The sequence below is a fragment of the Siphateles boraxobius genome, unplaced genomic scaffold, assembly GCF_051911475.1.
Source record: "Siphateles boraxobius isolate OS27281-9 unplaced genomic scaffold, OSU_SipBor_1 66, whole genome shotgun sequence".
NCBI lineage: Eukaryota > Metazoa > Chordata > Actinopteri > Cypriniformes > Leuciscidae > Siphateles > Siphateles boraxobius.
In genome coordinates, this window is record NW_027509193.1 from 29819459 (window position 1) to 29847262 (window position 27804).

Here is a 27804-nt window from a genome sequence, read left to right on the forward strand (position 1 = left end):
ATAAATAAGATAAATATTATTTTCATAATTTATAGCCCTATATAAATAAATAAAAATAATACTGAGTTAACAAAAACATCATAAAGAGAATAAATTGTCAATTGCCTTTAATACATTAAAATATCATGTTAATTCACTTTTATCAGAACTGTATTGTGTTGTTGCCATTTTTTTATTTTAAGCTAAATCGATTGCTTGAAACTAATACAACTGAATGGGGTGTAGTTGTTGTGATATACTTTATCCAACATCCTGTATTAAAAACAGATTCTAATATTTCACAACGGTAGTGGATTAGGGTATTTATTGATTTGAATAGACCTTTAAAATGTATTTATATATAAAAATAGTATGGTGTGTGCGTGCGTGCGTGTGTGTTTGTGTGTTGTTGTTGTGTTTGTATTTTTAAATAAACAAATATTTGTTTCTTTTTAAATTAATTTATTTTATATTTGTAGGTCTATTGAATAAAAGTGATGTAGCCTACCATACTTAAATACTTAATTTTGTGTGTGTGTTTAGAGAACTCTTAATTTGAAGAGCTGATGGACGCAAACAGAAAATATATAATATGTTTGATGTCTCAATACCTTACGACCTGCCTACACGGACAGCATATTATTCGCGTTTGACACGCCCCTGTCGTTTGCCCATCGTTTCTAAGTAGGCAGCTCAGAGCTCACTAGGTTTCGAAGCGCGGGCTTGCTTACAGTATCTGACGCCGATACTTGACACAGTTCACGTAGTGAGACTGAAAAATACGCAATATGTCTGTTGTGCGCGTCAGTGGCTGAAGATGTGAATCCTGTATAAGGAGGACAACTAAACTGAAATAAACACCTTCATTCATCTGCCTGTAAGTAAATGCTAGCTCATAATCAGTTTTCAATACTTTTTACCAATTGTTTATATATTATTATTTTTTATATTTAAATGAGATCAAGTAGTTGCCCATCAGGGCTGTATCTGAAACAGGAAGTAGCTTATATGTTGTTTTTTTTAAAAGGTTGTTTGTCGCCACTTTGTGCCTACATACTATGACAGTAAACACATTCGTGCGTTTAGTATTAGTAATATGAGGCATTTGTCGACATGACATGTCAGGTTTTTTAAATCTAAGAGCACAATGTTCTGAGAACTGCCAACCCCGGCCATTACATCAGTAAAGCATGCCATATTAATAGTAATGATGCTGGGCAGAAGCACTGTTATAGATTTCAGACTTTTTGATGGACCCCCAAACACGGTAATCTCCTTATGAGGACCCCCTTCCTAAAATATAAAGACATTTATAACGTTATGTGTTTTATAATATAAAATATAAAGTTCCATTTTATACTCTACGATTTTTTTATATACATATAAATATAAAGACTACGTGCTGTTTGTAAAAACGAAATAATTAGCTATTATTATATTGAGTGTATCTTAGCTCTGACAGCTATTAATGTTAGGCTACATTTACATTAAATTTACATTAAAAATGCAGTCTTTCACAGTGACTTACATTGATTTTTAAGGTACACTTGTTTACTATAGTTTTTGTTTTGCTTGGTAATCGAACCCATGATGACCTTGCTGTTCCAAGCGCCTCATCTTCTTTTTGAGCTACAGGAAATGTCTTGTTAGATCTTTAAATCTGAAGAGAAGCATTTAACCTCAATTCAAATTTAACCTGTTTTTATATCGTCATCATAAATGTGTTATATTTTGAAATATTTTATAGTTTTTTATCGAGAATATTACAGAAAAACTCTTCCTGAGTGTGTTTACATGACCGGGAAGGAGAGATGAACACAAACATGCTTGAACACAATATTTTTCTTTTTTAATCATAAGCAGATGTTATTAAAAATATTAAGTTACCGTCTTTAATCACTGTTTTATAGTTTCATCTGACAGTGTTAAATTATATTTTTTTCTCCAGTACTTTTTTTTTTTGCACAGATTCTATAGTATAGTAAAGTTTGAAAAACTAAGATTTTGTCTCCATAAAATTCAGGATGCACTTTGTCGAACCAAAACTGAAAACAAATAATCAATTAGTAATCAATTCATCAATCAAATTTATATAACTTTAACAAACTGTATAAGTAAAAGTGAGTTGTACAAACATTTAAATTGCACATAAGGCATTTTTATATCAACTATTTAATAACAGAATTGTTTCTCCTTCAATTTGTTGGTGAAATATGAACTTTTAAACGACAATAAACTGTAATAACTTGTTTTCAAGACAGATTTATCCAAACATGCATTAAATAATGAAGACATCAATTGCAGGTTTAGTAAAAATATAATTAATATGTAGTAGAGTGCATATATTTAGCAAAATGCTCTTTTCTAGAGTTATTTTTCTAGCTAACGAATGAGTTTATGGACATTGAATAGCTTTCTTGAGGTAACTGTACTTTAAGTGACATTATATAGTCTACAAACGTTTTATTTACGTATTTCCTCGGTTTGAGCGAATACATGAGACAGGATTCATTTTAGTAAGTTAAGTTGTAATGTACCTTTCAACATACCTTCTGCTGTTCACCCATTTTTATTTCTTGCTGCAACTACTAGTAGCAAAGAGGAAAAGATGATCAGGCAACGTGAGCAATATCGTCTGTTTTTGCTCTATTTTGCCCATGAAAATAGCTCTAAAAAGCCACAACAGAACCTTTGCGCAACTCTAAGCAACATGCAGTGGTGTTTTGTTACTGCTGTCTGTGGTTTTCAATCCTGGTCCTGGGGACCCACTGCTCTGCACATTTTGTCTGTCTCTCTTATCTGACAGACTCAGTTCAGTGGGGAATTAGCAAAGGACACATGAGATGGGAACTTCAAGGAAGTAATTTTATCATGTATGGTCATGTGATCCAGGGTTGCAAAACGTCGCAATTAATTTTAATTTATGGATGACTGGGGAGTTTGAGTTAACATAAACAGAATACATCGAGTTGCTCCCTTCATTGACTTTCATTGCTCCCTTCTTCAAGTGCATTCCAAATGGCTACGTTACGACACACAAGTGCCATGCTAACTCCAAAGTCCCCACTTCTGACTTTCAGAGTGAGTAGGGCATTGGTATGCTCACTTGCTCTGATTGGAATTCACCCCAGTTCATGAAGTTCTCACCTAACGAGCTGATATTCTGAATCAGGTGTGTTAAAGTCCCCCGTGTAGTCAATCATTTTAGCCCTTAAAACTCATCTTTGATCACCAAAATTACACATGTAAATGTTTTTTCCTTGAAAAAAATGCCTCCATGCCTCAAAATAGCGTGAATGTAACTCCTTGCCTCATTTAGTATACTCGAGTCTATGAATATGCAAAATAGCCCCGCCTCTAATCACTCACACCAGCTTAGAGGTTGCATCATTGATGATCACACGTTGACCTGATTGGTTATAGGGTAGTTTGTGACGTCAGATACACCAGCGATTTCAAAGCGCGTTTTTGAGACTGTCTTTGTCTTTGGTTCATTGCAGTTTTAAGGAGAAAATACAGCAATGGTGTTAACTTATGAATTTGCACATGGTTTGTCTCAAAGCGTATTAAAAACACCACATAGACATACCTGAACAACATTAAAAACTTGATTATCACCACAGGGGGACTTTAAATAAGGGGGACATACCAAATGTACTGAGCGGTGGCTCCCCAGGACCAGGATTAAAAACCACTGTGTTGCTGAATGAGTTCACATTTTTTAATGAATTGGTTGAGTTAGTAATTCAATGACTCATTAATAAAGATAGTAGGTGTGTTCGCTTGAAGTGGCGCTGCACAGACCGATCAATCTATGACATCAACGTACCTTATGTCATAATGTACATGTTAATGTACACATACTGTATAACGTAACATTGATGATGTCATAAGCCAGGTTTCCATCCAAGGTTTTTTTTGCGAAAAAAGGTTTAGCGCATCAAAATGTTTACCGATAAAGCTGATGGAAATGCCAATTATCGATTTTTTTTGCAAATGACGACACAATCCTTTTCCGTTTAACTGTAGCGCATAAATTCTATGTCGATACTTTAATTGTCGCGAAAAACTAGTTTGGAAACACTTTTTGTAGAGAAAAGGGGCTATTTAACGCAAATAAATCTGGTGTCGCATATTTTCATCACGTGCAAGGTGCAGTCGTCACAACAAAAACCATGGCCGGTTGTTTTACTAACGCCGAAAGTTTCGCCCATCACTCTATACTCGGCGCAGGTTGCCAGCTTGTACTGGGTGATGGCAATCCGCTTTAGTGTCGGAACCGGTGGTTGGTGGCAGTGGCGTAACTTTGCTTTGAAAAGTGGTGGACACCGCACAACTCGTTTTGCTATTTATTTATTTAATAACCGACTTTACTTGGGGACTCTTTCGTTTTGAATTGTTCTGTTTACAAGTAGAAATTTCAAGCTTTCTATATATTTCTCAGGTCTGTGCAAGGACATTATACTCTGAGTTTCGGTTCATTTATGAGACGAGAGTCCAGTTCATGCGACGGCGCCTCCGTGATATTTTATTTAACCAGGAGAGTCTCATTGAGACTAAGAACCTCTTTTGCAAGGGTGACCTGACCAAGACAGGCAGCAGTACAAACACATAGTTACAGACAAATAACACAGAAGACTAAAGCTAACATTTCATATAAGCATTTAAAATAATGTTTACAGTCTAAGAGCATTTAGCCTACATTAAGGCATCTGCCTCTAAGTCTTTCATTTTGGATTTAAAAGCATTTAGCGAGATTAACTCAATGAGTTTCAAGTCCTTTTGCAAAGTATTTCTTGCTGAAGGTGAAGAATACAGAAATGCCTTCTTTCCCATTTCCGTATGGGCCTTGATGATCTATTTTCTACTATATTTACTTCTTATTTATTAAATCCATGCAATTGGTTGATGAAACATTGATTAAAATTAAGATACAATTAATAAAAAACGAAATTCACTTTAAAGAAAGGCTTTGTGCTTTCTGTTTGAGGTCTCTGTGAAAGTTTTAAAGTCGCTTTCAGAGCGGTCATGTCCGTACCGGAGAACTGCCACGTCCGTAACATCGTTGTTTTCCTCATAAATGTGAACATGAAAAATAAAATAAAAATAATATTTTATGTTCTATGGAGGCCGACCATTCTTCATCGGGTTCGTATTAGGCTACTTTTGTTTTGCACAGTGTAATTCATAGAATTACTAAAAAATATTTTGCCACCTAAAAGTTAAAGATTTTTTGTCATGTCTCATGTGTATTTCCCTCATATTAAATATAAAACGCATGTGTAGACTGATATTTTTCTAATGTCTTGACTCCTTTATTAAGGGAGTATGGATATATAAACAGACGTTTCAGTATTAAATGCATTTTCTGAGAATTTATATTTCAAGTTTTGACTGCAAATGTCACGTCCATAACGCTGGAATTGCCCAATTTTAAAGAATTTATCCTCAACTAGTTTTTTGGTGTAGTGTAATATCGAGCCTGGCAAAAAGTGGCATAAAAAAAAAAAACTTTCTGTAAAGTGTCTCCACAACTTCCTCCCAAAACGCCTTATTGCGTGGTCTCTCCCAGACCCTTGGGCTTCGTCGCATAGGGTAGTTACTTCGAGCCCTATCAGATGAGCAACTGCTTCATTCTGCCATCGTCTTCTGATATTTCGGACACTTGCAATTATTTGTGAAATTGAAATGACAGTAAGCTGGCAAATTTCAATTAACTGCCTGAATACTCTCTCCATTTTTTTTGTTTGTTTGTTTTTGGTTTGTTTGTTTGTTGATGGGGGGTTTGCTGACTGGAACCTCAAAAGGTAGAATTTGCGATAAAAAAAATGTATGGAAACGACTCAAGGGCACTTTTTTTTGCGATACACCAAAACATATGCGACAAATCGCTTTCGTCATTCGTGACATCATCACGCACACAATCTTATCGGTAAAAGGCCAATTGAATGGAAACACTCTGGAGACGCAAATTTTGTAAGGTTTTTTTTTTTTTACAATATTTACTTTGTTGATAACATAACAGTGCAAAAAGTGGATGGAACGAGGCTATAGACTGATCGGTGTGCACAGCGCTGCATCAAGCCGAACACACTTAGTCACTTGCATCATTCCTGAATTAATCAGCCGTTTGTATTGAGTTGTTTGTGTTTGTACATGGAACAGATGTGTATGTATTTATGTTTGTACAGGGAGCAGGTGTGTGTGTGTGTTTGTGTATGTGTGTGTTTTTCTATCCCAATGGAGACTTGAATGTACACAGACTCATGGGGACTCGTGTCCCTGTGGGAACCTTAATTGAGGTCGTCATGAGGAAACAAGCTTATAAATGATTCAGAATTTTTTGAAAATCGAAAAATGCAGGAAGTTTTGTGAGATGGGTAGGTTTAGGGGTAGGGTTAGTGTAAGGGGATAGAATATACAGTTTGTACAGTATAAAAACATTACGTCTATTGGAGTCCCCACAATGATAGTAAACCAGACGTGTGTGTGTTTGCGCGTGTTTATGTTTGTACAAGAATGGCTTAGTAATCACTAAAGATAGGCCTACTCATCATTCTGTCCAATAGAGTGGAATACTGCAATATGGTTAGAGCTATATATATATAGCTATATACATATATATATATATATATATATATATATATATATATATATATATATATATATATATATATTATCATATACTCATTGGCAGCTGAGTTCTCATATGACTGAAATCCTAGAATTTCCCCTGCACTTGACTAACCCAAAACTTGCTTATTCACTGTTATCGGTTCCAAAAACGTGTTTTGGAGTTAGTTCAGTCAACCCAGAGATTAAAAAACTTAGAAGTCAAACAATCACAACAGAGCACAGAATCCAAGAGTCACCATGGAAATGGACATTAAAGGTTACATATTATGCACCTTTTCACAAGATGTAATATAAATCTATGGTGTCCCCAGAATGTGTCTGTGAAATTTCCGCTCAAAATACCCCCACATCATTTATTATAGCTTGTCAAATTTGCCTCTTTTTGGGTGTGAGCAAAAAGGAACCGTTTTTGTGTGTGTCCCTTTAAAAGCAAATGAGCTGCTGCTCCCCGATTTCGTTCAGAAAAGGGCCAATCTTTTACACGAGCTTCGGATACTCCGGCAATAACAAAAGTGTACCCCTAAGTCATACATGAGTATGACTCGAGTATGAGTATGAACACGAGTCATACACTCGCAAATACTTTCATTATAACCAACAAGGAGTAAACACGATGTAAATAAGAGTTTCATTGTAAAATTAAGCCAACTTTTTTTTGCATAACAGTTTTTGCGAAAATGCAGAATTCATTGAACGAAGCTTGTGCTTTACAGCCTTAGTGATTGCTCTTCTCTTGCTTTCTGTTTTTTTACCCATTCACAATCTGAATACCAGTTTAGTTTTTCATGCTGATAAGTACACTGCAAAGTTTATGGATTAATAACTGTATTTAAATGCACAATTGAATCGGAAACTACAATGATTGAGAGTGATATCCAACGGACGCAACAAAATGGGTACTTAATTCAACAATTTTTGCTCTGGTACTGGTACAAAATTGTACTGGTATTGGTACAGACTACTGAAATTTTGGTACTGACAACCCTAGTATAATATTGTGCCTAATATGTGCTGCCACACCCACTGGAGCCCCATCAAAATCCCATGCACGTGCTGAATACCTCCGGAGCAAGTCATGTTCAGAGAATAAGTTGCTATGGCTACTTATACTCTGAAATTTTGGAACAGAAAGAATATTTGTTTACTCTGAGTAAACTTACCTGGGTTGCTTACACAAGTTGCTTAACCTGGTCTCAAAACATAGGCTTTTGTAATTTTCTGCTCGACCGGCACTTGCAACAACAGAACCTTGTTTCTGCAGCGACTGTCAGCATGCTTCCAATAACAACGTCTGACATGTTTACATTTTACGTGGTGTGAGAAAATGACGTGCAAAATCAGATTAGAGCTGTCATACTGAAACAGATTTGCAGAAATGCGTTGATTTCAAACCACATATGAATGTAGCTTTTTTGCTGTTAGCACTTGAAAAATTGTATCTGATTCAAATGGGATATGAACATGAATCAGATCTGGACTGACATTCTGAACGAGGCTAATAATGTACATGTTGTTATTAATTAAAATAAATCTTTTAGGGTTAATGTCATGTTGATTGTTACAAAATATGCTATTTTTAGAGTAATTAAAGGAGTCATGGGATGCACATTTTCCACAAGCTGGTATGATTCTTTAAGGTCTTCATGTAAAGTTTGTAACATACTTGGGTTAAAATTCCTCAGTGGTTGTGTAAAACAACACCCTTTTACTTCCTCAAAAACACCTCTGTTCACAACGACGCGTTTCGGTGCATGTCTCTTTAAATGATAATGAGCAACTGCTCACCCCCACCCCTCTCTTCCATGGGGGGTGTCGACACAAGACATGTAAAGTGCTGCCTTGGTGGACAGTATATAAATGGCTGAGAGCGGAAATATGCTAATACGGGACAGTCCGTCAGTGGTCGTGGGAGGAGCATAAGCAATCTGACATCATATTGCTCAGAAAATCCAAACGGCTTGATTATTGAGAGAGTTTAGGCTTTTTGAGGATTAAAAAAAAGGAGTGAATGGATTTCTTTCATTGTATGGTGGTTGTGTCCACACACTGCAAAGACACATTTATATGCAAACACCATATAAAAGTGAATTTTCTATCCGATTACCCCTTTAAATACAAACGTGTTGAAACTGGTATAAACATTTTTAAACCATATGGATACAAAGAATTTCTAAAAACTAGGCACACGTGTTTTTAAACTAAAAGATTTTGTCTTGTTTTTATCATCTACCTTCTTGCATGTCTTTGAAGCAGGTGTTGGAAGAAGCAGTGTATAATGTCTAGACGAGGACGTCCAAGAAGATCCAAAGCAGGGACGTCCACAGGACAGTGTGAGGGTCCTGGGGTCCATGTGTTTCTCTTCTGGACCAAAGAGGGAGAGCGCTGCTTGTCTTACAAGGAGGGTGAGGTGACGGCTGAAGATCTCACCATCGATGCAGCAAAGGCTGTGGGTAGGTGTGGGTGTGGGTGCCAGTAAGTGCTTGAGTTTTCTTTTCTTGTTTTTGGTCTTGGCGAACTAAAATATTTTCTTTCTCCCTCAGGGATCACTCCTGTCTGTCATGCGTTGTTTGCCCTCTATGAACCTGCATCCTCGTGTTGGTACAGTCCAAATCACAGTTTTAACGCGGAAAACCAGTCTGGCCTGTTGGTGCATTTCCGAATGAGGTGAATATGAGACTGTGTGTGCATGAGTAGAGATTAATTCAATGGTAAGCGCACAAATATGCATGATGTAATGGTGTAAATCAGTGGTTCCCAAACGTTTTAGAGTTGCGTACCCCCTGTGTCCGCGGGAACTTTCCCCAGAAACTAGGGACTTTGGGGGTGGTACTCGTGTGTTTCGACTGCAGGGACGAGGGTCTAAATGAAGTTACGGGTAAAAATTTCCCACTCAGAAAGTCCCTGCTCGCGATGTAGGCTTAGTACTTTTTCAAAGTTCAGAAACTTTTGGGGGTGGGACTTGCTGAACATGCCTTTAGACCGCTATGGAAACGTAGACAGCAACAGGTCTGGGGGGAACGAAGTTCCTGATAGAAATTGTTCCGGGTAATCACGGTGGAAATGCGGCTTTAGACTGCAGTCACACCTTTTCCATTAAGAGACAATATTTGCTCCCTTAAATTGATTTTCAGGTGCAGTTTTTACCTTTATAAAGGCAAAGTTTTTCTAACCATATTAAATGTACGTATGTGTCATGCTTAATTATTATATTATTAATATAATAAATACAGCAATAAATTAAACTAAATCAATAATTTCAATCAAATAAAACATTATCAACAAAAGCCATATTTGCACTGCAGTGGCATAGACTGCATCTATATGTATTTACACACTGTTTAATGCAATTAAAATGGCATAAATAATGTTATGAGATATGTTATGAGGGCTGTCATGATTCCTCGATTAAATTTGAGTACTCTGTTTAAAAAAGGTCTCGATTGCAATTTGCCTGTGTCAAGTGACCGGCAAAATACTGGAAGTGGCAAATACCACGGACACGAATCATTGAACCGAATTATCAAAAATCATATTACATCATAGTGCTATTCTGAAATCACAACGGCTGCGGTTCAGTTAAATAAATGTATGCGCTGCGGATTTAATATATATATGCACTTTATTTATTTGCCAGCGTGTAATTCATGCATTCATCCATTCAGTCTTTAAGGAATAAAGTGGTTGTATTCATGAACGAGTCATTGAATCATTGACAAGCCTCAGGTTCTTTCACTGAAGAAATGCCACTCTCTGTTGCAAGGAGACACAACAGTTCTGCTGTTGCTTTCGTTGGAACTACTTCATTGCAAAACAGAGCGAACATTCTGACAATACTGTTAAAAATGTACGTCACTTAATATTACCTTTTTTTTGTTTAACTTTTTTAAACTTTTTAAATCTCATGTGCAATCAGTTTTTTTTTGCTTGTATTATATTATCAGCATTAAAAACAAGACCTCACACAGGGTATGTTTTTGTATCGAAGAGAGTTTGAGTCTTAAATCTATCTCTATGAACAGTCTGTGTCTATATTTGTTTTTCATGATAGTTAGTGCTAAAACCCCACTTTTACAAAGGTACATTGTTGAGAACGGCAGTAATGTAGCACGATTTGCTAAGGCAACAGACTCTGCTCGCAACATATCATATGCAGTAACTGTTGATAGCAAAAGATGAGGTAATTTGATGGGATGTCTTGTATTTAACCCTGTACGGCACTATCATATTCCTGTTTTTACACTAGAGGCGGCATTTTGTTAGAACCTCAAGCTCGGTTTTAATGATATTTGGGGTAGATTTTAAATGAATGGCAAAACTCATTATTTTGTTTGCGTTCCCCCCTGTCACGCGTTCCCCAGTTTAAGAACCACTGGTGTAAATCATCAATTAATGTTGTTGCTTTGTAGATTTTACTTCCGTAACTGGCATGGATTAGCTGAAAAGGAACCGGTAGTGACTCGTCATGCATTACGAATTGGATCTGGAGCAGAGCAGGTGACGTCTCCGTTGCTGGAGATGACCTCCTTGGAATACCTCTTTGCTCAGGTGATTTTTACACTCGAAATAATTGAAAGAGATTTACTGAAACACTGTAACTTAATTGCCTTTGAGATATTTCTTTCTAGTTTGAAGAGAAGAGATGAAAAAACATGTAATAAAATAAAATGTGATTTTCCCATAAAAATAACACAAAATTTAAATGATAATTTATTTTTGTATTTGAAATTGTGGGGTTTTCGTCTAACCAATGTCCAAAAGTCTTAATATTTTGTCCATATTTACCCAAAAATTATTTTAAGCTGTATGTTTTGATTCTCTTACCAGGCGAAATATGATTTTGTGAATGACTTGACATGTTTGGATGCAGTGAAGGGAGAGGAAGAGATCAGTCGCTTTAAGAATGAGTGTCTGGGTATGGCTGTGCTCCACCTCTCTTACACGGCCCTGCAGACTGGCTCTTCTCTACAGGATGTGGCCAAGCAGACCAGGTGTGGTCTTCAGTTCTTCACTGTTCAGAGGAAGAACTGAAAGCTGTTTTAAAGAGGAAGTTAAATAAAAGACACAAGACTGAATGTATATTGACACAGGCACAAGAATGTTACAATATATAAAGCAGCAGATAGTCTTTAAAGGGGTCCTATCGTTTCATAATTCGAGTATGTCCACGTATAATGTTAGTAAAGTTTTTTTTTTTCACCCTCTCATTTGTCCTACTGTGCCTTGGGGACTTGAATGCCCTCATTGTATATGCACTGAAATACAGCGCTTTCCTGCAGTCACGTACAAGCTACTGGTTTGCTATCAAATACAGTTTTTAAACTGCCCCATCCTTCACATATGCTACAAACCACAAAAGTAGTAGAAAAAAATGACCAGGCACCTTGTTAAAAACAAATCTTTGTTTATTTTTAAATGAAATTCATAGCTGTATGTGCTGCACACAGCAACAGGGTAATGAACACTGAATAGCCATTGCTGATGTGTAAAAGTGTACGGTCATGTGTCTAAATGTCTTCATCTAATGTCAGAAAGTTGCAGAAATACAGAATGAGACATTTTTACAGCATAGTTTCAATAAGTAGTCTTTTATTAACTGGGGAGGAAATTACAATGTTTTAGTACATCTATGAAAAAAACTTGGAAAATGTCCTTGATTCCTCATGATATGAATTAAATGAAACTCCCCAATATATAATTGAATGACATTAATTGAAGCACTTTCAAATGTGCATTTCTAAATCATTTAATAATGCTAATAGCCATTACAACATAGACAATTTTTCAAGCATGTTGACATGTTGATGCTCCATCCTTCAGCTTTCTCCGATGCATCCCTCAATCTTTTTCCCGACACATTGCCCGGAACAACGTCCTGACAAGGTTCCGTATTCGGCGTGTGTTTGAGAAGTTTGTGAGCAGTTTCCAGCAGCACACAGTGGGCATGGGGAAGCTTGGATCGCAAGAGGTCATGTACAAGTATCTGTCTACGCTGGAGCGTCTGGCTCCTCATTTTGGCGTCGAGACCTTCCCTGTGTTTCATCTTGACCTGAGACCTGATGGAGATGGCAGTGGGTCGTGCCTCATTGCCTCCCAAACACAAACACCCTCTTGGGAAACCGTAAACGCTGAACCTACTTTTGAGATCAAGGTGTCTGGATCAACTGGCATATGTTGGAGGAAGTTATCAGCACAAAGGGTAAGTTGATACAGTTGATATTTGACCTTCTTCTCTACTATGGCTGTACTTTTAAATTAGTCACATTTTTCCAGGGTAATGACTACATTCATAATCAGAGCGGAGAGACACAGTCATGTGATGAACAGGAAATGGACAACTGGAACACCTTCTGTGACTTCCCTGAGATCTCTCTGATAGGCATTCGGGGCGTAAATGTCAGCATTAGTCGACAAGACAATATGTCAATGGTAAACAGTCTGGTAAAGCTATATTTAGTTTCTATCTTTTGTGTTTTGTGTAATGTGTCCCACCTACAAATATTTGTGTTCCAGGAAATGCATTTGGGCTCCAGTTTTCAGGCTCGCTCTCTGGTTTCACTGCTTGATGGGTATTTCCGCCTTACAACCGATGCACATCATTATCTTTGTCACGAAGTGGCTCCGCCCAGAGTGGTTCTCAGTGAGACCAATGACCTGCACGGTCCCATACTGTACGTCACTCGCATTTCCACATGCAGTCAGTGCGGCCATGTGGTCTTCTTTCGTTTTATTGATGTCTTCACTCTTTTCCCTAATGCTAGGGATGAGTTTGTGCTCCAAAAACTAAAGAAAGAACCAGAGGAGGGAGCGTTTATCGTCCGCTGGAGTGTTTTGGATTACAATCGCATAATCCTGGCCTCTCTGAGTCAGACAAAGGTAATTCTTTAGATGGGGGATCAATTGTCAACTCTGACAACAGTTTTATTGGAGGAGTTGGAAGAATTGTGAAATTAATTTGTAATAGGTTAATTAAGTAGTGGTGATTTAATGAGGCAAGAATTAAGCTTCGTCATGTAAAGGGAACGTGTCCTGGCTTAACAACTAGGTGGCAACTGCGAGTTTCTTATTCATTTTAAATGGGAGGGGACACATGATTGCTTGCCAAGCTTGTTCAAGAGAATTCTGACACTTTGTTATGTATAATTGCTAGTGGCGCACACCACTAAATATTGAAAGTTTTTAGCAGCTACAGTGTACATTTTATGTGGTTAAAGAACAATATAGTACTCCCTGTTTTATACCACTTCTTGTGTGCTTGGAAAAGTGCATATAAACACGAGTGGTGGCGAGATAAATGGTTGCCGCCTATTGCGCAAAATGCCCTTAACTCATCCCACACCTTTTTTCCTACGGAGTGTATTATTACTTTTGAAGCTACTAATTGTTTCCTGGCAGATGATAAAACAAAAACAAAAAAAACATAGAGACCATGATATACATAACATACAATATACTGTACAAAAAATATACAATGTAGAATATAAAATGTAAAAAGAAAAGGAATTAATTATACTAATTCAATAAGTTATTAAATGATCAATTATTATGCAGTAGATTGGGTGTGGTGTGGTGTTATTGAACATTTGACTTAAAAAGTCTCACAAATAATTAGTTTTTCAGTTGCTTAATTCAGCTTGAAATGGAAATTCACCCTCTCTATTATATAAATGCATGTTATAGATCTTATTGTAAACAAGTCACCCATGCATAGGTTTAATTTTTACCTTTTATGACCTCGTAATGCTCAATTAAAATGTCATAACTGGACCTTCCGGTGAAAATGAACTATCCGAGTCACTATACAGAATGAAACAGATTATTGAGTAGAAAAAGTAGGGCAGACTCCTCTCTGGTGATGTATGCAGAACTTCTCCAATCTTTTAGTTTAACTCCACCCCTGCAAGCTGTTCATCTGCCCCCACTTTTGAGAGCAACTGCAACATCTCAAAATCCAATGCATAGAACCAAGTCTTTGCCCTACTTTTCTCTTTAAATAATCTGTTTCACTTGGATGCACGTCACAATACAGAAGAGAACATCTGTCGCTACTTCCTTTTCATCGCTACTTCTTAATAATTTCTGCTTGACTTTAATTCTGGCAGGAAGGAGAAAATCCAATATACAAACAGTTCCGAATTACACACAAGAGCTCCTTGTTCAAACTGGAAGGCTGGGATCAAGAGTTCTCCAGCATAAAGGAGCTCACCATTAGTTTAAAGACCTCCGTGCTGAAGTCTGGAGAAGACAGTTTCACTCTGAGGAAGTGCTGCCTGCCCAGACCTGGAGGTAGGTGTGTGTGTGCATGTGTGTGTGCGCGTGTGATTGTGTTTTTTCAGCTTGGCAGACTTTACAGTCAAACCTTTGAGTCAATCTGGAGTGAATTTCTGATTAGGAAAAATTCCACAGAGGTACATGATTCTTATCACTTGGTGAGTCATCCTGTTAACATTTTTTGTTGGTTGTATTGCAGAGTTATCAAACCTTCTCGTAATGAGAAAGGGTGCAAACAGTAGCATTAAAACTGTCTCTGATTCCCTCAACCTGAGCCAACTGAGGTTTCATCAAATTAAGGACAAGGAGATTACAAAGGTATGTGATTGTACACAATCAGTCGCCTACTTATCCTCACGAGCTGAGCTCTACAACACCAAACCATTGATAAGGACCTTTTCATGCATTCCACTTCCACAGGCAGATTGTACTGATGATGTACTGATTGCACTGATAAAATGAAAGCGGATACTTCCTTATATGTCAGACGTGTAGTTTGTCATATTGTCAATTATGCACTTTTGACCTGGAGGATCTTTACGAAATAAACCTTTAAACAGTGTTTAAACATGCATCATAGGAAAATTCAGATATTTTAAAGGCCCACTGAAATCAAAATTTAAGTTATTTTAGCTTTTAGTATGAATAGTTTAGGCTCAAGTTTATGAATAAGCTGGTGTGTTCCAAAACAATGACAAAATTGACATTTAGGAGATATAAGCATTCGTAGGCAAGCAAACGTAGGTCTCACACTACCAGTAAAATGGATCACAGATTTTTATGACATCACCGCAGACTCTTCATCAGCTTCTCATCACATCTTCTGTCCAATCAAATGCTCTCTAGAATCTAAAGCTCCGCCCCCTATGCTATGAGTTTGGTTGAGTTTTATTCTGTTTTCCAACTGTACATTGGTTAAGAATGAAATATCTAGAAGTTATTCACACCTCTACTGTTGACTCCAACGTATCACAGCATTCGGATTCACTTCCATGGTGCTGTCAAGTACGACTTGCAGTTTGTGAGATAAACTAAACGCTATTGGCTATTTGAAAAGGGGGATGAGCCATTCAATATGTCCCGCTGTAGCTTCCTGTTACAATGGAAATTACGTCAACGCATCATACAAAGCTGCGGCCTTTAATGAAACTTAATAAACGGCCTTTAAAACATTTTTTTTGCATACAGTAATTAACAAAAGAAAAGTTTAATTGGAAATATTTGAGTTACTTGACTACCATATTTGAGTTACTGTGTGGAAATCTGGGGAAACAACTACAAAACCAACCTACAGTCGTTATGCACATTACAAAAGAGAGCTATCAGAATCATTAATAACGTTGGATATGAGGAACAGACAAATGTATTATTCTTAAAGTCACATATATTATAGACATATATATATATATATATATATATATATATATATATATATATATAAGTTCACCGATGGTTAAATTGAAGACGGCACAAGTCATGTTCAAAGGAAGAAATAATCGACAAAATTTTTTTATGGAAAGGCAGGGTGGGTATAGCTTGAGAGAAGAATTCAACTTTAAAAAGATTAAAATAAGAACAACTCTAAAAAGTATGTGCATCACTATTTTTGGGGTGAGGTTGTGGACTGGTTTGGAGCAGGTGTTAAAACATTGTACAAACATTAAACAGTTCAAAAAGTTATATAAAAACAGTTTATTTAAAGGATATGAAGAGGAACAGATGTGATTGTGAGTGTGGGTTATATTCATATATATATATATATACTGGAACTATTTAGAGTTATATAAGGGATGGGAAAAATAATAAGCTTCTGCTTCATCCCACTCCTTTTCGAACATATTGTAATTATTGTTATAATACTTTATAAATTTTTTTTCTTTCGGTTTGTTGCAACATACTTATTGTATTTTTATATTTTATTTTATTTGTATATTTTTTGTTGTTCGAAATAAAATAAATAAACTTAATAAAATATATTCTATAACACACAATAAAAAAATTTAAATTAACTTTACTGAAAATTATTCTTCACTGACATTGTTTTCAAGTATAGTAATTTTATTAGTGGCAGAATATTTTGTTGTGTTAGAAATTACATCATGATTGAGGGATAGTCATAATTTGTTCTCAAATTTATGTAAATAGTTTTCAAAAATAAAATATAAAGAATGTGAACTTCATGTAAGAAAAATGTCACGCCCTGGCTCATAAAATACCCTTAATTGACGAAACACCTGTTGACCTTTTTTAATGGATACAGGAGCAGCATCTGGGACGAGGCACCAGGACTAACATTTACTCAGGCTGGCTGAAGATACACGGCTCACTTGAGGATGACATCAACGAATTCAATAACAATCACCGCAACGTAGAAGGCATCCGAGTCGTCCTTAAAATTCTGGACCAGAGCCACAAGGACATAGCGCTAGTAAGAGTTGTCTGGATAGGAATTGTACGATAAAAACAATGGCAAAATTGGCATGATGTTGTCTCCTTTTTGTCTAGGCATTCTTTGAGACAGCTAGTCTCATGAGTCAGGTGTCACACTGTCATCTGGTCTTTGTGCATGGCGTTTCAGTCAAGGGATCTGAAAGTGAGTGTTGTGCCCTTTTTAACTTCCTCTTTAAAGGGCACATGTGTCGTCATAGCTGTTTGTGACCATTTTTTGTTGAGCTCCTTTTTTATGCACAATCTGTTCTTTTTACTATCCGTCAGACACATTATGTATCTGTTGACTGGACTGTTTTTATTTGAACAGACATCATGGTGGAGGAGTTTGTGGAGTTCGGCCCATTAGATGTGTTCCTGCACAGAGAGAAGAGTCGTGTCACTCCTCAGTGGAAGTTTACTGTTGCTAAACAGCTTGCCAGTGCTCTTTGCTATCTTGTGAGTTGAATTCAATATGGGACTTTTAAAATAGAATAGCTTGCATCCATAATTGACACAAAAAAAAATCACTCGGATTATTGTAAATTATTAGTCTGTGTTAGAATGAATAACACGAATACTATCCTATTTCACCCCAAAACAAAAGAAAAAAAAACTTGGCCTATTTTTCATGGGGAAATTTATATAACAAAAAATGAATGCAGTAAAACTTTTAATGAAATATTGAATTTAAAGTCATCAAGTCATATTACATCTCTAAATCAAAAGAAAAAAATCTTATCAAAATAAATAGTTTTTACATAAAGCCTGTTTTAAGGACATTTTCATGAATTTAACACGAACATGCTTTTTAACATTATTGACAAATATGTCCAATTCTCATTGCTGCAGTTTGAAAAAACATGTGATATTTTCTAGTTTAAAATGTTTTTTTTAAACTACATTTTTAAACCTTTTAAGAAATTACAGATATTACACATCAAAATCACAAGAAAAATAATTTTCAAAAATTGTGTTTGTGTTAAGGAAATTAAAGTTTATATTTAGGAAAAAAATTCTATTGTATCGTTATTGACCAGACCAGTTAACATTACTGTAATGTAAATTAAGTTTATTATAATTATTAAAATACACAGATTTTTTTGTATTTGCTTTAAGATAGGATTGTTTTCTTGCTGCATCACAGTAATGAGAATGAGATAATTAATGATGATTAATTGTCATGAAATTGTAATGTCTGATTGGCTGGAAGGTGTGCATTAAAACCCTTTAATGCACAGGTAGCTTCAAGTCAATTTAATCACCGTTATAAATTAATGCACATTTTGAAAATTTCACACACACACAGGTCACTCACACACAGAGATCGGAGATCGCGCTGCACACACACACACACACACAAACATTCAAAATACTTATCAATGCTGCCCCGCGACTTTTATTAATAAAATAGCTTTGTAAATAAATTGCTACATTATATTTCTCAGCAATGAGGGGGTAAAAGCTCTGTTTTTGTAGTAATTAAACTCACAGCTTCATTATTAGTAGAGAGATGCTGAACAGATGCAGGTAATTTACACAGTCATCTCTATCTCTCTCGATAATTAATTCATTGAAATAATTAATTCATTCAAATAAATGTAATCTTACGGTCTACTTTATCTCTGTGTCTTATTTAAAGCTAACGAGCTGTAACTGACGAAAACGATTGTCACTTTTACCCTTCCGGCCAAATGTTGTGTTGCAAAAACATCAATGACAGCTTTAAGTTGTCAATGTTGGCAAATGACCATGGTATAAGCGGGATAATCCATGGCTAGCTGTGCATTAAACTAAATGAATTCACTCCGCTTCGCATCGGGTTGCTCTTTGGCTCCACGTTGCACATTAAAATCGTTAATGCACAGCTAGCCTTGGATTATCCCTATTTATTTATTTATTTATTTTTGTGAGAGATTGACCCATCACATTGTTCTTCACAGGAGACAAAGCGCTTGGTCCATGGAAATGTCTGTGGCAAGAATATTCTGGTGGTCAGGAAGGGTTTGGAGGAGGGCTCGTCACCTTTCGTGAAGCTCAGTGACCCAGGCATTTCTCTCTCGGCTCTTTCTCGTGGAGGTAACCAAGAACTGTGTTGTTATTCACTCATAATGTACATCGAGTTGAGTACATCCTGTCCTTCTCTATCTGTGTCATTTTTCTAGTTACTTCACTCCGCTTGTCACTACTGTTTACTTCATCAGATTCTCTCATGGTTGATAGAACAGGAAGCTACAAACCAACGACTTCCTAATGGTGATGCTCACTTCCTTTAGTCTAGCATGTTTTTTAATGTCAAGGATGATCACATTAACAGCACTGAAGCAGCTGTCCAGAATAAACATTGACAGAAAACCTAAGTATTAAACCGTTTATGATCCACCCTACCAATGAATTAGTAACACACTAAAACTACTCAGCTCATAATAAGATCATAATAGCAGGGTTTGCAGAGGAAAGAACCGCTCACCTTTACACCAGAAAATGTAAAAGTCTGTGTTTGATATGTTTGTGTTTTTATGTGCAGAGCGTGTGGAGAGAATCCCGTGGATCGCCCCGGAGTGTATCGCCGACGGGGCCCGTATAGGAAGCGCTGCCGACGAGTGGAGCTTTGGAGCAACTCTGTTGGAAATCTGCAACAACGGAGATCTTCCTATCAGTGGCAGCACACTGCCTGAGGTACGGCTTCCTCTAGCTGTGTACCTAACAACCCACACACTCGACGTTTTCTCACAAGCCCTTCTCTGTCTACAGAAAGAGCGATTCTATGAGACGCAGAGTCGCCTGGCGGTGCCGTCATCTCAAGAGCTGGCCAGTTTTATCAGCATGTGTCTGACCTACGACTCTGCCGCACGTCCGTCATTCCGGACCATTCTGAGAGAGCTAACTGAGATTCAGATTAAAAGTGAGCTTTCAACGCAGTGAAATCATGCATGCTGTGGGGTTTTCTATTTATTTTATTATCATTAAAGCCAGTTTTCCACTGTCGGGCCAAACCGTTCTCGCCGCTTAACCGTTCCATTCCGTGCCAAACTGGTCCAGCATGTACAGATATGGATTCGAGCTCTTTTTAATGTAATACAAATGCGTTAGTCAAGAGTAGTGCAAGAGTTTACAGATGTTATGCGATGTAAATAGTGATCATGTTATGGATGATAATCGGATATTTCTATTATTAACTTGTGTTTACGTGACTCAAATAGCGCTCTTGGCCATCTACAGAGAAACTGGTTGCCATGCAATGGACAAGTCACTAATCCTGTAACTACACGCATTCTCCTAGCCAACCGTGCCAAGATCAGTTTGTAATCATGCTGTGCCAAACCAAGCTCAAGTGGAATTGTAACTGGAACCGTTTGCCCCGACGGAGATGAAGCTGCTAAAGATGGTGTTGGATAGTTCACCCAAAAATTAAAATTCTGTCATCATTTACTCTTCCTCATTTCATTCCGAAACACAAAAGAAGATAATTTGAAAAATAGTTTGGTGGGTTTTTTTCTGTTCATACAATGAAAGTCAATGGGGTCCAATGTTCTTCTTATGTTTCACAGAATAAAGAAAGTCATACAGGTTTGACATGAGGGTGAGCAAACATGACAGAAATTTTTTGGGGTAATACTAGGGACAAAAGATGAACCATATCTGTCAAACTCACCTAAGACTATCATAGTCAAGTATAGTATTTAAAAAAAAAAAAGTTATGCATACAATATTTTGTTAAGTTGTTGTTGGAGCTTTGATGTTATTATAGTAATGTTCATTAAAAAAAGAAAAAAGTGTACAGTTTATTAAGTAAGAAATATATTCAAATAATAATTATTCCAACAAAACAGTTATTCCAAACAAATGATCAGTTAAAATGAGCATTTCTGGTTTTCGACCCAGTGTGTCCAAACATATTTTAAACCAAGAATTTTCATTTCAGTGCATCAGCTGAAATCACTTTTTTTTCTGATTAAAACATTTTTCTATCTCATGTTACAAAAGTACTAAACAATACATTAAAATGTTAATGTCTTGAAGCATGGAAAATGTAATCTGGAACTTATTTTTGTTGTAAAGAATATTGATTTATATTGTCAGCCATAATATTGTTTATCAAGCATAACAAATATCATTATCAGTATCGACCAACATTTAGATGTTGGTACATCCCTAGGTAATACCGTGGTACTGAATTAATTCTATATTCATGTGTTATAGTATTTGCATCGTAAAAAAAACATGTTAAATTAAAAAAAAAAAAAAACTTTTTGTTATGCTGAAATTGTTATGCTATTCTCTTCCTCAAAAGATCCAGACATTTCATCCGAATGTGAGTCACTTCCAGACAGAGACCCCAGCATCTTTTACAAACGTTACCTAAAGAAGATCAGGGATCTGGGAGAGGTTAGTTTACGGTTTCTGTGTTCAGACTGTGTTCAGATCTTACCGTCATATGGCAGTTTCATATAATACTGTGTGACCTGCTTACAGGGACATTTTGGAAAGGTGATGCTGTACATCTATGAACCTGGCAATGATGGAACAGGAGAATATGTAGCAGTGAAGGCCTTGAAACAAGAGAGTGGATGTAACCTTCACGATTCCTGGATGAAGGAGATAGAAATACTCAAATCACTTTACCACAGCAATATTGTCAGATACAAGGGGTGTTGTACTGAATTGGGTGAGCAAAACTACTAATATGCATGCTTCAGATTCTAGGAAAATGGACTCAAATTTAAATATTGGGTCTTATCCAGTTTTCTCTTGAATAACAACTCCACCTTCTCTGACAGTATAATAGCAAATCAGTGATTCAATAGGAAATATTTAATCTACTCGTGCAAAATGTGATGCCACACTCATAGTGTAGCATATGTGGTATTTTGTTTTAGGTGGACAGGTGGTACAATTAATCATGGAGTATCTTCCACTGGGAAGCCTCAGAGAGTACCTGCCTAAACATCGGTTGGGAATCGCACAAAGTCTCCTCTTTGCACAACAGATCTGTTTGGTGAGGAATTCAGACCCATTAAAGTCATACTGAAGCTAACTGATAGTCCTCACTCTTCTCATTTGTCCCATCATGTCCAATCTGTACTGCTGCACCTGTAGGGGATGGAGTATCTGCACTCCAAGCGGTACGTCCACCGGGATTTGGCTGCACGGAATGTTTTGGTGGAGAATGAAGGTGTGGTTAAGATCGGTGACTTTGGCTTGACAAAGTACATTCCCGAAGGAGAGATCTACTATCGTGTTCGTGAGGATGGAGACAGTCCTGTGTTCTGGTAAGCTGTAATAGCTAGAGGCTTGGGGAGATGGATAATGTTTTCTAATGGTGATAACATCTTGGAGAATGCTTTTATCAATAAATCATGGTCTGTTAATGGATTTATGGATGTTATTAGACAAAATGTGGTGCCACTCAGTGAAAGCACAAGTATGTTTGATATCGATCGACACAGAGAACGTTAGAATAATCGAATGATTCCACAGAAAATAAAATAATTGAATAAGAAAAACATTTTTTTGGCACCCTTTAGTTTATCTCCGGACTTTGAAATGTTAAAGTCTTCCTGTAGTCAATAATTGTATCCATTAAAACTCATCTTTGATCACCAAAATGTCATTTAAACCTTGAATTTCTTAAAAATTCCTTGAATTCCTTAAAAATTCTTAATAAAATAGCTCTAATGTAACTCTACACCCTTGCCTCGTTTAGTACACACGGTTCTATGAATATGCAAATTAGCCCCGCCTCCACTCACTCACACCAGCTCAGAGATCATCTTGTTGATGATCACAGGTTGACCTGATTGGTTACAAGGTAGTTTGTGAAGTCAGAAACACCAGCGATTTCAGATTGCGTTTTTGAGACTGTCTTTGGCTCACTGCAGTTTTTAAGTGGTGGTAAAATGCCCTTTTCACAAAATGTAAAATAAATCTCTGATGTCCCCAGAGTGTGTGTGTGAAGTTTTAGCACAAAATACCCCGCAGATATTTATATAGCATGATAAAGTTGTCACTTTTTGAGGGTTAGCAAAAACGCACCGTGCTTGGCCCTTTAAATGCAAATGAGCTGCCTCAGAGGGCGGGGTTTCAAGTAGTGTTGGGCGATACTGCAAAATTTGGTATCGATCCGATACCAAATACATATAGGATCAGTAGTGTCGATACTGATACCAATACGATACTTTTTACTTAAAAAAAATAATTTTGTGTAGGGGAGAGCAGTATGTCATTATTTCTGAGGCTAATGAATGATCAATTCTTTAGGCAATATTTTTTTTATTAATGTATTGAAGTGCACACAATTATTAGTTATTAGGCACTGTAGAATGATTGCTTTACAGCCTTTTTTAAAAAATAAATAAAAATAAAGAATAACAAAAATCTCTCTTTTTTTCTGGTTTTAAAAGCAAATTAAATAAAGTGAAATAAAGTGCAAACAATTATTACTGAAGAAAAAACAAAGAACAAATATACCTGTGCAATTACGTTCCCTGAGCCCCCCTTCTGTTCCTCTCGGCTATCCTCATCTCTCATTCAATGTGCTATTATCAGCCTTCGCTGCTCCTCGGCGCGTTGTGTCAGTGAGTCACGTGACGACACAACAACGAATCACAGAAGAGCAGCAGGAGGGGGAGGAGGAGCAAATGGATGTGAAAGAAGCATTTGCTCAGGATTGTAGAGGTAGAAGACACGAGCAAAGTATAGTGAACGTAGATGAGAGATATTTAAATTAAAATATAGATTCAATTACAATTGGATCGATCTGATACCAATACCAGTGTTGGCATCGATTCTATCGATATTTAGATCGATCCGCCCACCCCTAATTTCAAGAGCTCTTGCTCTTAGCAGCTGCGATTACCTCACGCAGACGCACTAAAAGGACAGAAACTGTTCTGCCTTTAATGTTAAAACAGAGTCAGACAAAGATGGAGAGACTCAAGAAGAAGTGACAACATGTAGAATGCAACAGGACGTCTCTGAATGGTTAGTTGATGAATTTATGTTGCTGATGTGGAGATAATTATCTTCAATTAGCATATTCTGTCATGATAATCTATAAATCGCATAGGAACGCATAGGAACTTTTGTGAGATGCACACAGAGTGACTTTTTATTGCATGTGAAAACAAGGATGCTAAAGTTTGAGCTGACTCACAAATGCACTCTTATACAACAACTTTTCCTCTTCTCCACATGGAATGCATATTAAAAACACCACATAGACATATAAACAACTTTAAAAACTTGATTTTCACCACGGGGACTTTAAATTCATCTCTGGGCCTAAAACAAACAGAGCAGTTATTCCAAAACATGTTATTTCTTGTCTTTTTAGGTATGCCATTGAGTGCCTGAAGGAGAGCAAGTTTTCCTTTGCCTCTGATGTTTGGTCTTTTGCTGTGACCCTCTATGAGATTTTGACCAACTGCAATCATCGCCAAAGCCCTCCTTCGGCAAGTCATTTTTTTCATGTCATTTTTTGTATTGGCTTATTGTGTTTATGCTAAAAGTGCATCATTACTCCAGTCTTCAGTATCGCATGATACTTCAGAAATCACTCTAATATGATGATTTGCTGCTCAAGAAACATTTCTTGTTGTTGTTATTATCAACAGTATTAAAAATTCGATATAAAAATTTGGCTGATACCGATAATTCTTTATATTTGAAAGCCGATAACCGATATATTGGCCGATAAACCTTAATCCAAATTTTTATATAATTTTTGAAAGCCTGATTACAAAATCAAGTCTCACCATTAAAAGCCATGTCCCAAGCACACAATTATAATGTTCTCATTATAACTTTATGTAACCTATATACACTGGACTTGTGCTGCACATGTTGCCCTTAACTATATTTCCCTTTTTTGAAGTGATTCCAACCATATTTCAAGCAATTCAGAACCATCATGTTGAACAGCGTGCATCTGAAGTGTCTCACCTGAAGGAAATAATCCATTATTTATTGGCTTTAATATATCGGCCAAATTTTCTTATCGGGCCGATAAATATATATCGGCCACCATATCGGTGTCAGCCTATATGGTCTCCGTGATTTTCCAAGTAAGACATGTTCCTGGATCAACATATTTTGTTGATCCTGGAACAACATTCCTGTCCCAAAATTTAGTCCTTACCCTATCCACACCTCTAAACCTAACCCTACCCATAACTTTTCCCTAAAATCAGAGGGAAATAATAGGTAAAAAAACACTGATGTTGCAGCACCTTACCCTGGTTCTAAGCCTAAACTTGACATAAAATGTAAACTTGTCCCTCAAATCTGATTGGTTGATCTGAAAGTTGTTCCAGGATCAACAAAATGTTGATACAGGAACATGTGGTGCTCGGTGAAATCACGTTCACCCAGCCGATATATATACATTTTTAATGTCATCGTTTTCGTGTATCCCTAAGAAAAACTAATATGAAATGAAATAAAACCTAACAAATGCTAAACAGATCTGGTGTGAGGCAGTGGCAGGTATTAAACAAACCTCATGTATCCTAGCCAATAGAGGTCAGTATAGAGCACAAGACATTTGGAACAAACAGCCAGCAAAGCTAAATGTAATTGAATACACCTTTTAGGAAACTGTTTCCTTTATTTCATTAAACACCCAAAAACATTTATTCACCTTCATTGTCATTACAAACCTGCCTGACTTACTTCTGTGGAAGTCTTATATAAAGCTATATGATGGATTTACATTAAGAACAGACCACAATTGAAGTGGTTGTTCACTGAAAATCTTGCCCTTAGTCATAACGCTCAAATCTCATTCCGTGAACATGACCACAAATTGGATTTGCAACATATGTTGTATGGAAAAGAACAGTGTGAGCATTCATCGTAATTTCTCATTTTGTGTTTCACAGAAGAAATAAAGCCAAACGGGTTTGGAACTATCTCTTTAAGTTTGCAGTACCTCTTAAGCTGATAGATGTATGACTTTGTTTTCCATAGAAATTCTTTGAGATGATGGGATTGGTCCATGGTCAGATGACTGTGGTTAAACTTATCAGCCTCCTGGAGAAAAACGAGAGATTGCCGTGCCCACGAGACTGTCCCCGTGAGGTAGTGTGAAACTAAGCAGCACATATATTCATAAATACAAAAATCTTTTCGAACATCCTGTGAATCACAGCTTCATTGCCTGAATTCTTATTTCAGGTTTACTTACTGATGGAACAATGCTGGGACTTCAACCCTGGGCAGCGTCCATCATTCAAATTCCTGGCTGAGTCTCTTGAGGACATCCGGGGAACATACAAACTGCAACCGTCTCTGCAGCTCGCTCAGCTCAACCATAGCTGACCTTTCTCTCTCTCTCTCTGTGCTGTTCACACAGCCTGTAACCACAGCACTTCACTGTGAGCCTGACCACACTTGGCTGTTCATGTCATTGGGCCATATTTTAAGAAAAGAGGATGTTTTATACAAATGTTCTGTTTAAGGAAACCCACATACTATACCTCTTTTTCCACCCGAAACTGTGCCGGTGTTCGTGCTGGAGTCAGCTCTCTAATCTGCAGACCTCCCTTAGAACTGCTTAGAGAGGCGAACAGTGACATAGAACTGTATACAGCTATTTATTTTAGATGGATGGGGAAAATAAAGTGCTTAGCTCAATTGCATGAGAAAAAATAGCAACAGCGTTTGTGGACTATTTTCTATATATATATGGAGCGGAGCAATGGGAGGGGCATGTTTCTTTTGGGTAGGGATGCTCTTGTTTGGGTGCTAATTTTAAATATCAACAGTGTTTCTCAGAAATCGCTTACTGCACCTTTGTCTTGCTGTTAAACCGTAATAACCAAAGAATCCATTGTTGTGAACATTATTCATTCCTTAATCAATTTAACTTTATTGTGTAAATACTCTGAGATATGTTTGCTTGCTTTCTGCTTTTATTGGTAGTAAGCAAAGACTGTGATAGGCTATTATTTGGAAGGCCTTAAGAATATGAATTTAGATGTTTACAGTTACGAAATAAATGCCGCTTTGAATGTTTTTCTTTTTTATTTATATTTTTTCTTTTTTCTTTAAAAAAAAGTGCAATTCTACTGATGTTTTATGGCCTTTTGTACACCATCTCGTGCGAAATGCTATTGTCTTAATTGTCCCACTGAATGTATCTATAAAAACTCTTTTAATAAATGTAATTATTGAAAGTGTATACCAAAATAAAACTTTTGGGATGTATCTTGCATTTTATAACTGGATCATTTTGGATTTTCATTCAATCAAAAGGAGTCCGTCAAATGTATCTATTTTGTATATTCCTGATATAGATCTTGTGAAGGGATTCATCCATGCATGTGTTTTTTTTTTTTTTTTGGCCCTGTAATCAAATCTCTCTGGCGACGTATGCTTGACTTCTGGTCTGCTTAAACCTCGACGCTCGACAAGTGCAAGCTTATGTTCATTTTAAATGCAACCCTCACATCTAAAAAATCCAGTCAACTAATGCTGCATAAAACTGACAAC

General features: G+C 36.8%; 1 protein-coding gene across 2 annotated transcripts; it reads left to right on the forward strand.

The window, feature by feature from the left end:
• Positions 1 to 553: 553 nt before the first annotated feature.
• On the forward strand, positions 554 to 27531 carry tyk2 (tyrosine kinase 2). 2 transcript variants are annotated; one of them, XM_077213438.1, is made up of 24 exons: positions 554 to 856; positions 8869 to 9065; positions 9156 to 9279; positions 11022 to 11160; positions 11440 to 11603; positions 12433 to 12811; positions 12886 to 13041; positions 13126 to 13283; positions 13374 to 13488; positions 14715 to 14898; positions 15083 to 15201; positions 17144 to 17311; positions 17389 to 17476; positions 17642 to 17769; positions 19254 to 19389; positions 19838 to 19989; positions 20065 to 20215; positions 21605 to 21699; positions 21787 to 21979; positions 22191 to 22309; positions 22411 to 22583; positions 24647 to 24764; positions 26281 to 26391; positions 26488 to 27531. In XM_077213438.1, the coding sequence occupies exons 2-24, from the start codon at positions 8891 to 8893 to the stop codon at positions 26629 to 26631; spliced, it is 3489 nt and encodes a 1162-aa protein (XP_077069553.1). In that variant the 5' UTR covers positions 554 to 856; positions 8869 to 8890; the 3' UTR covers positions 26632 to 27531. The 2 variants fall into 2 exon arrangements, with proteins under 2 accessions (XP_077069553.1, XP_077069554.1); XM_077213439.1 differs by having other exon boundaries at positions 578 to 856; positions 8866 to 9065.
• The last annotated feature ends 273 nt before the right edge of the window (positions 27532 to 27804 follow it).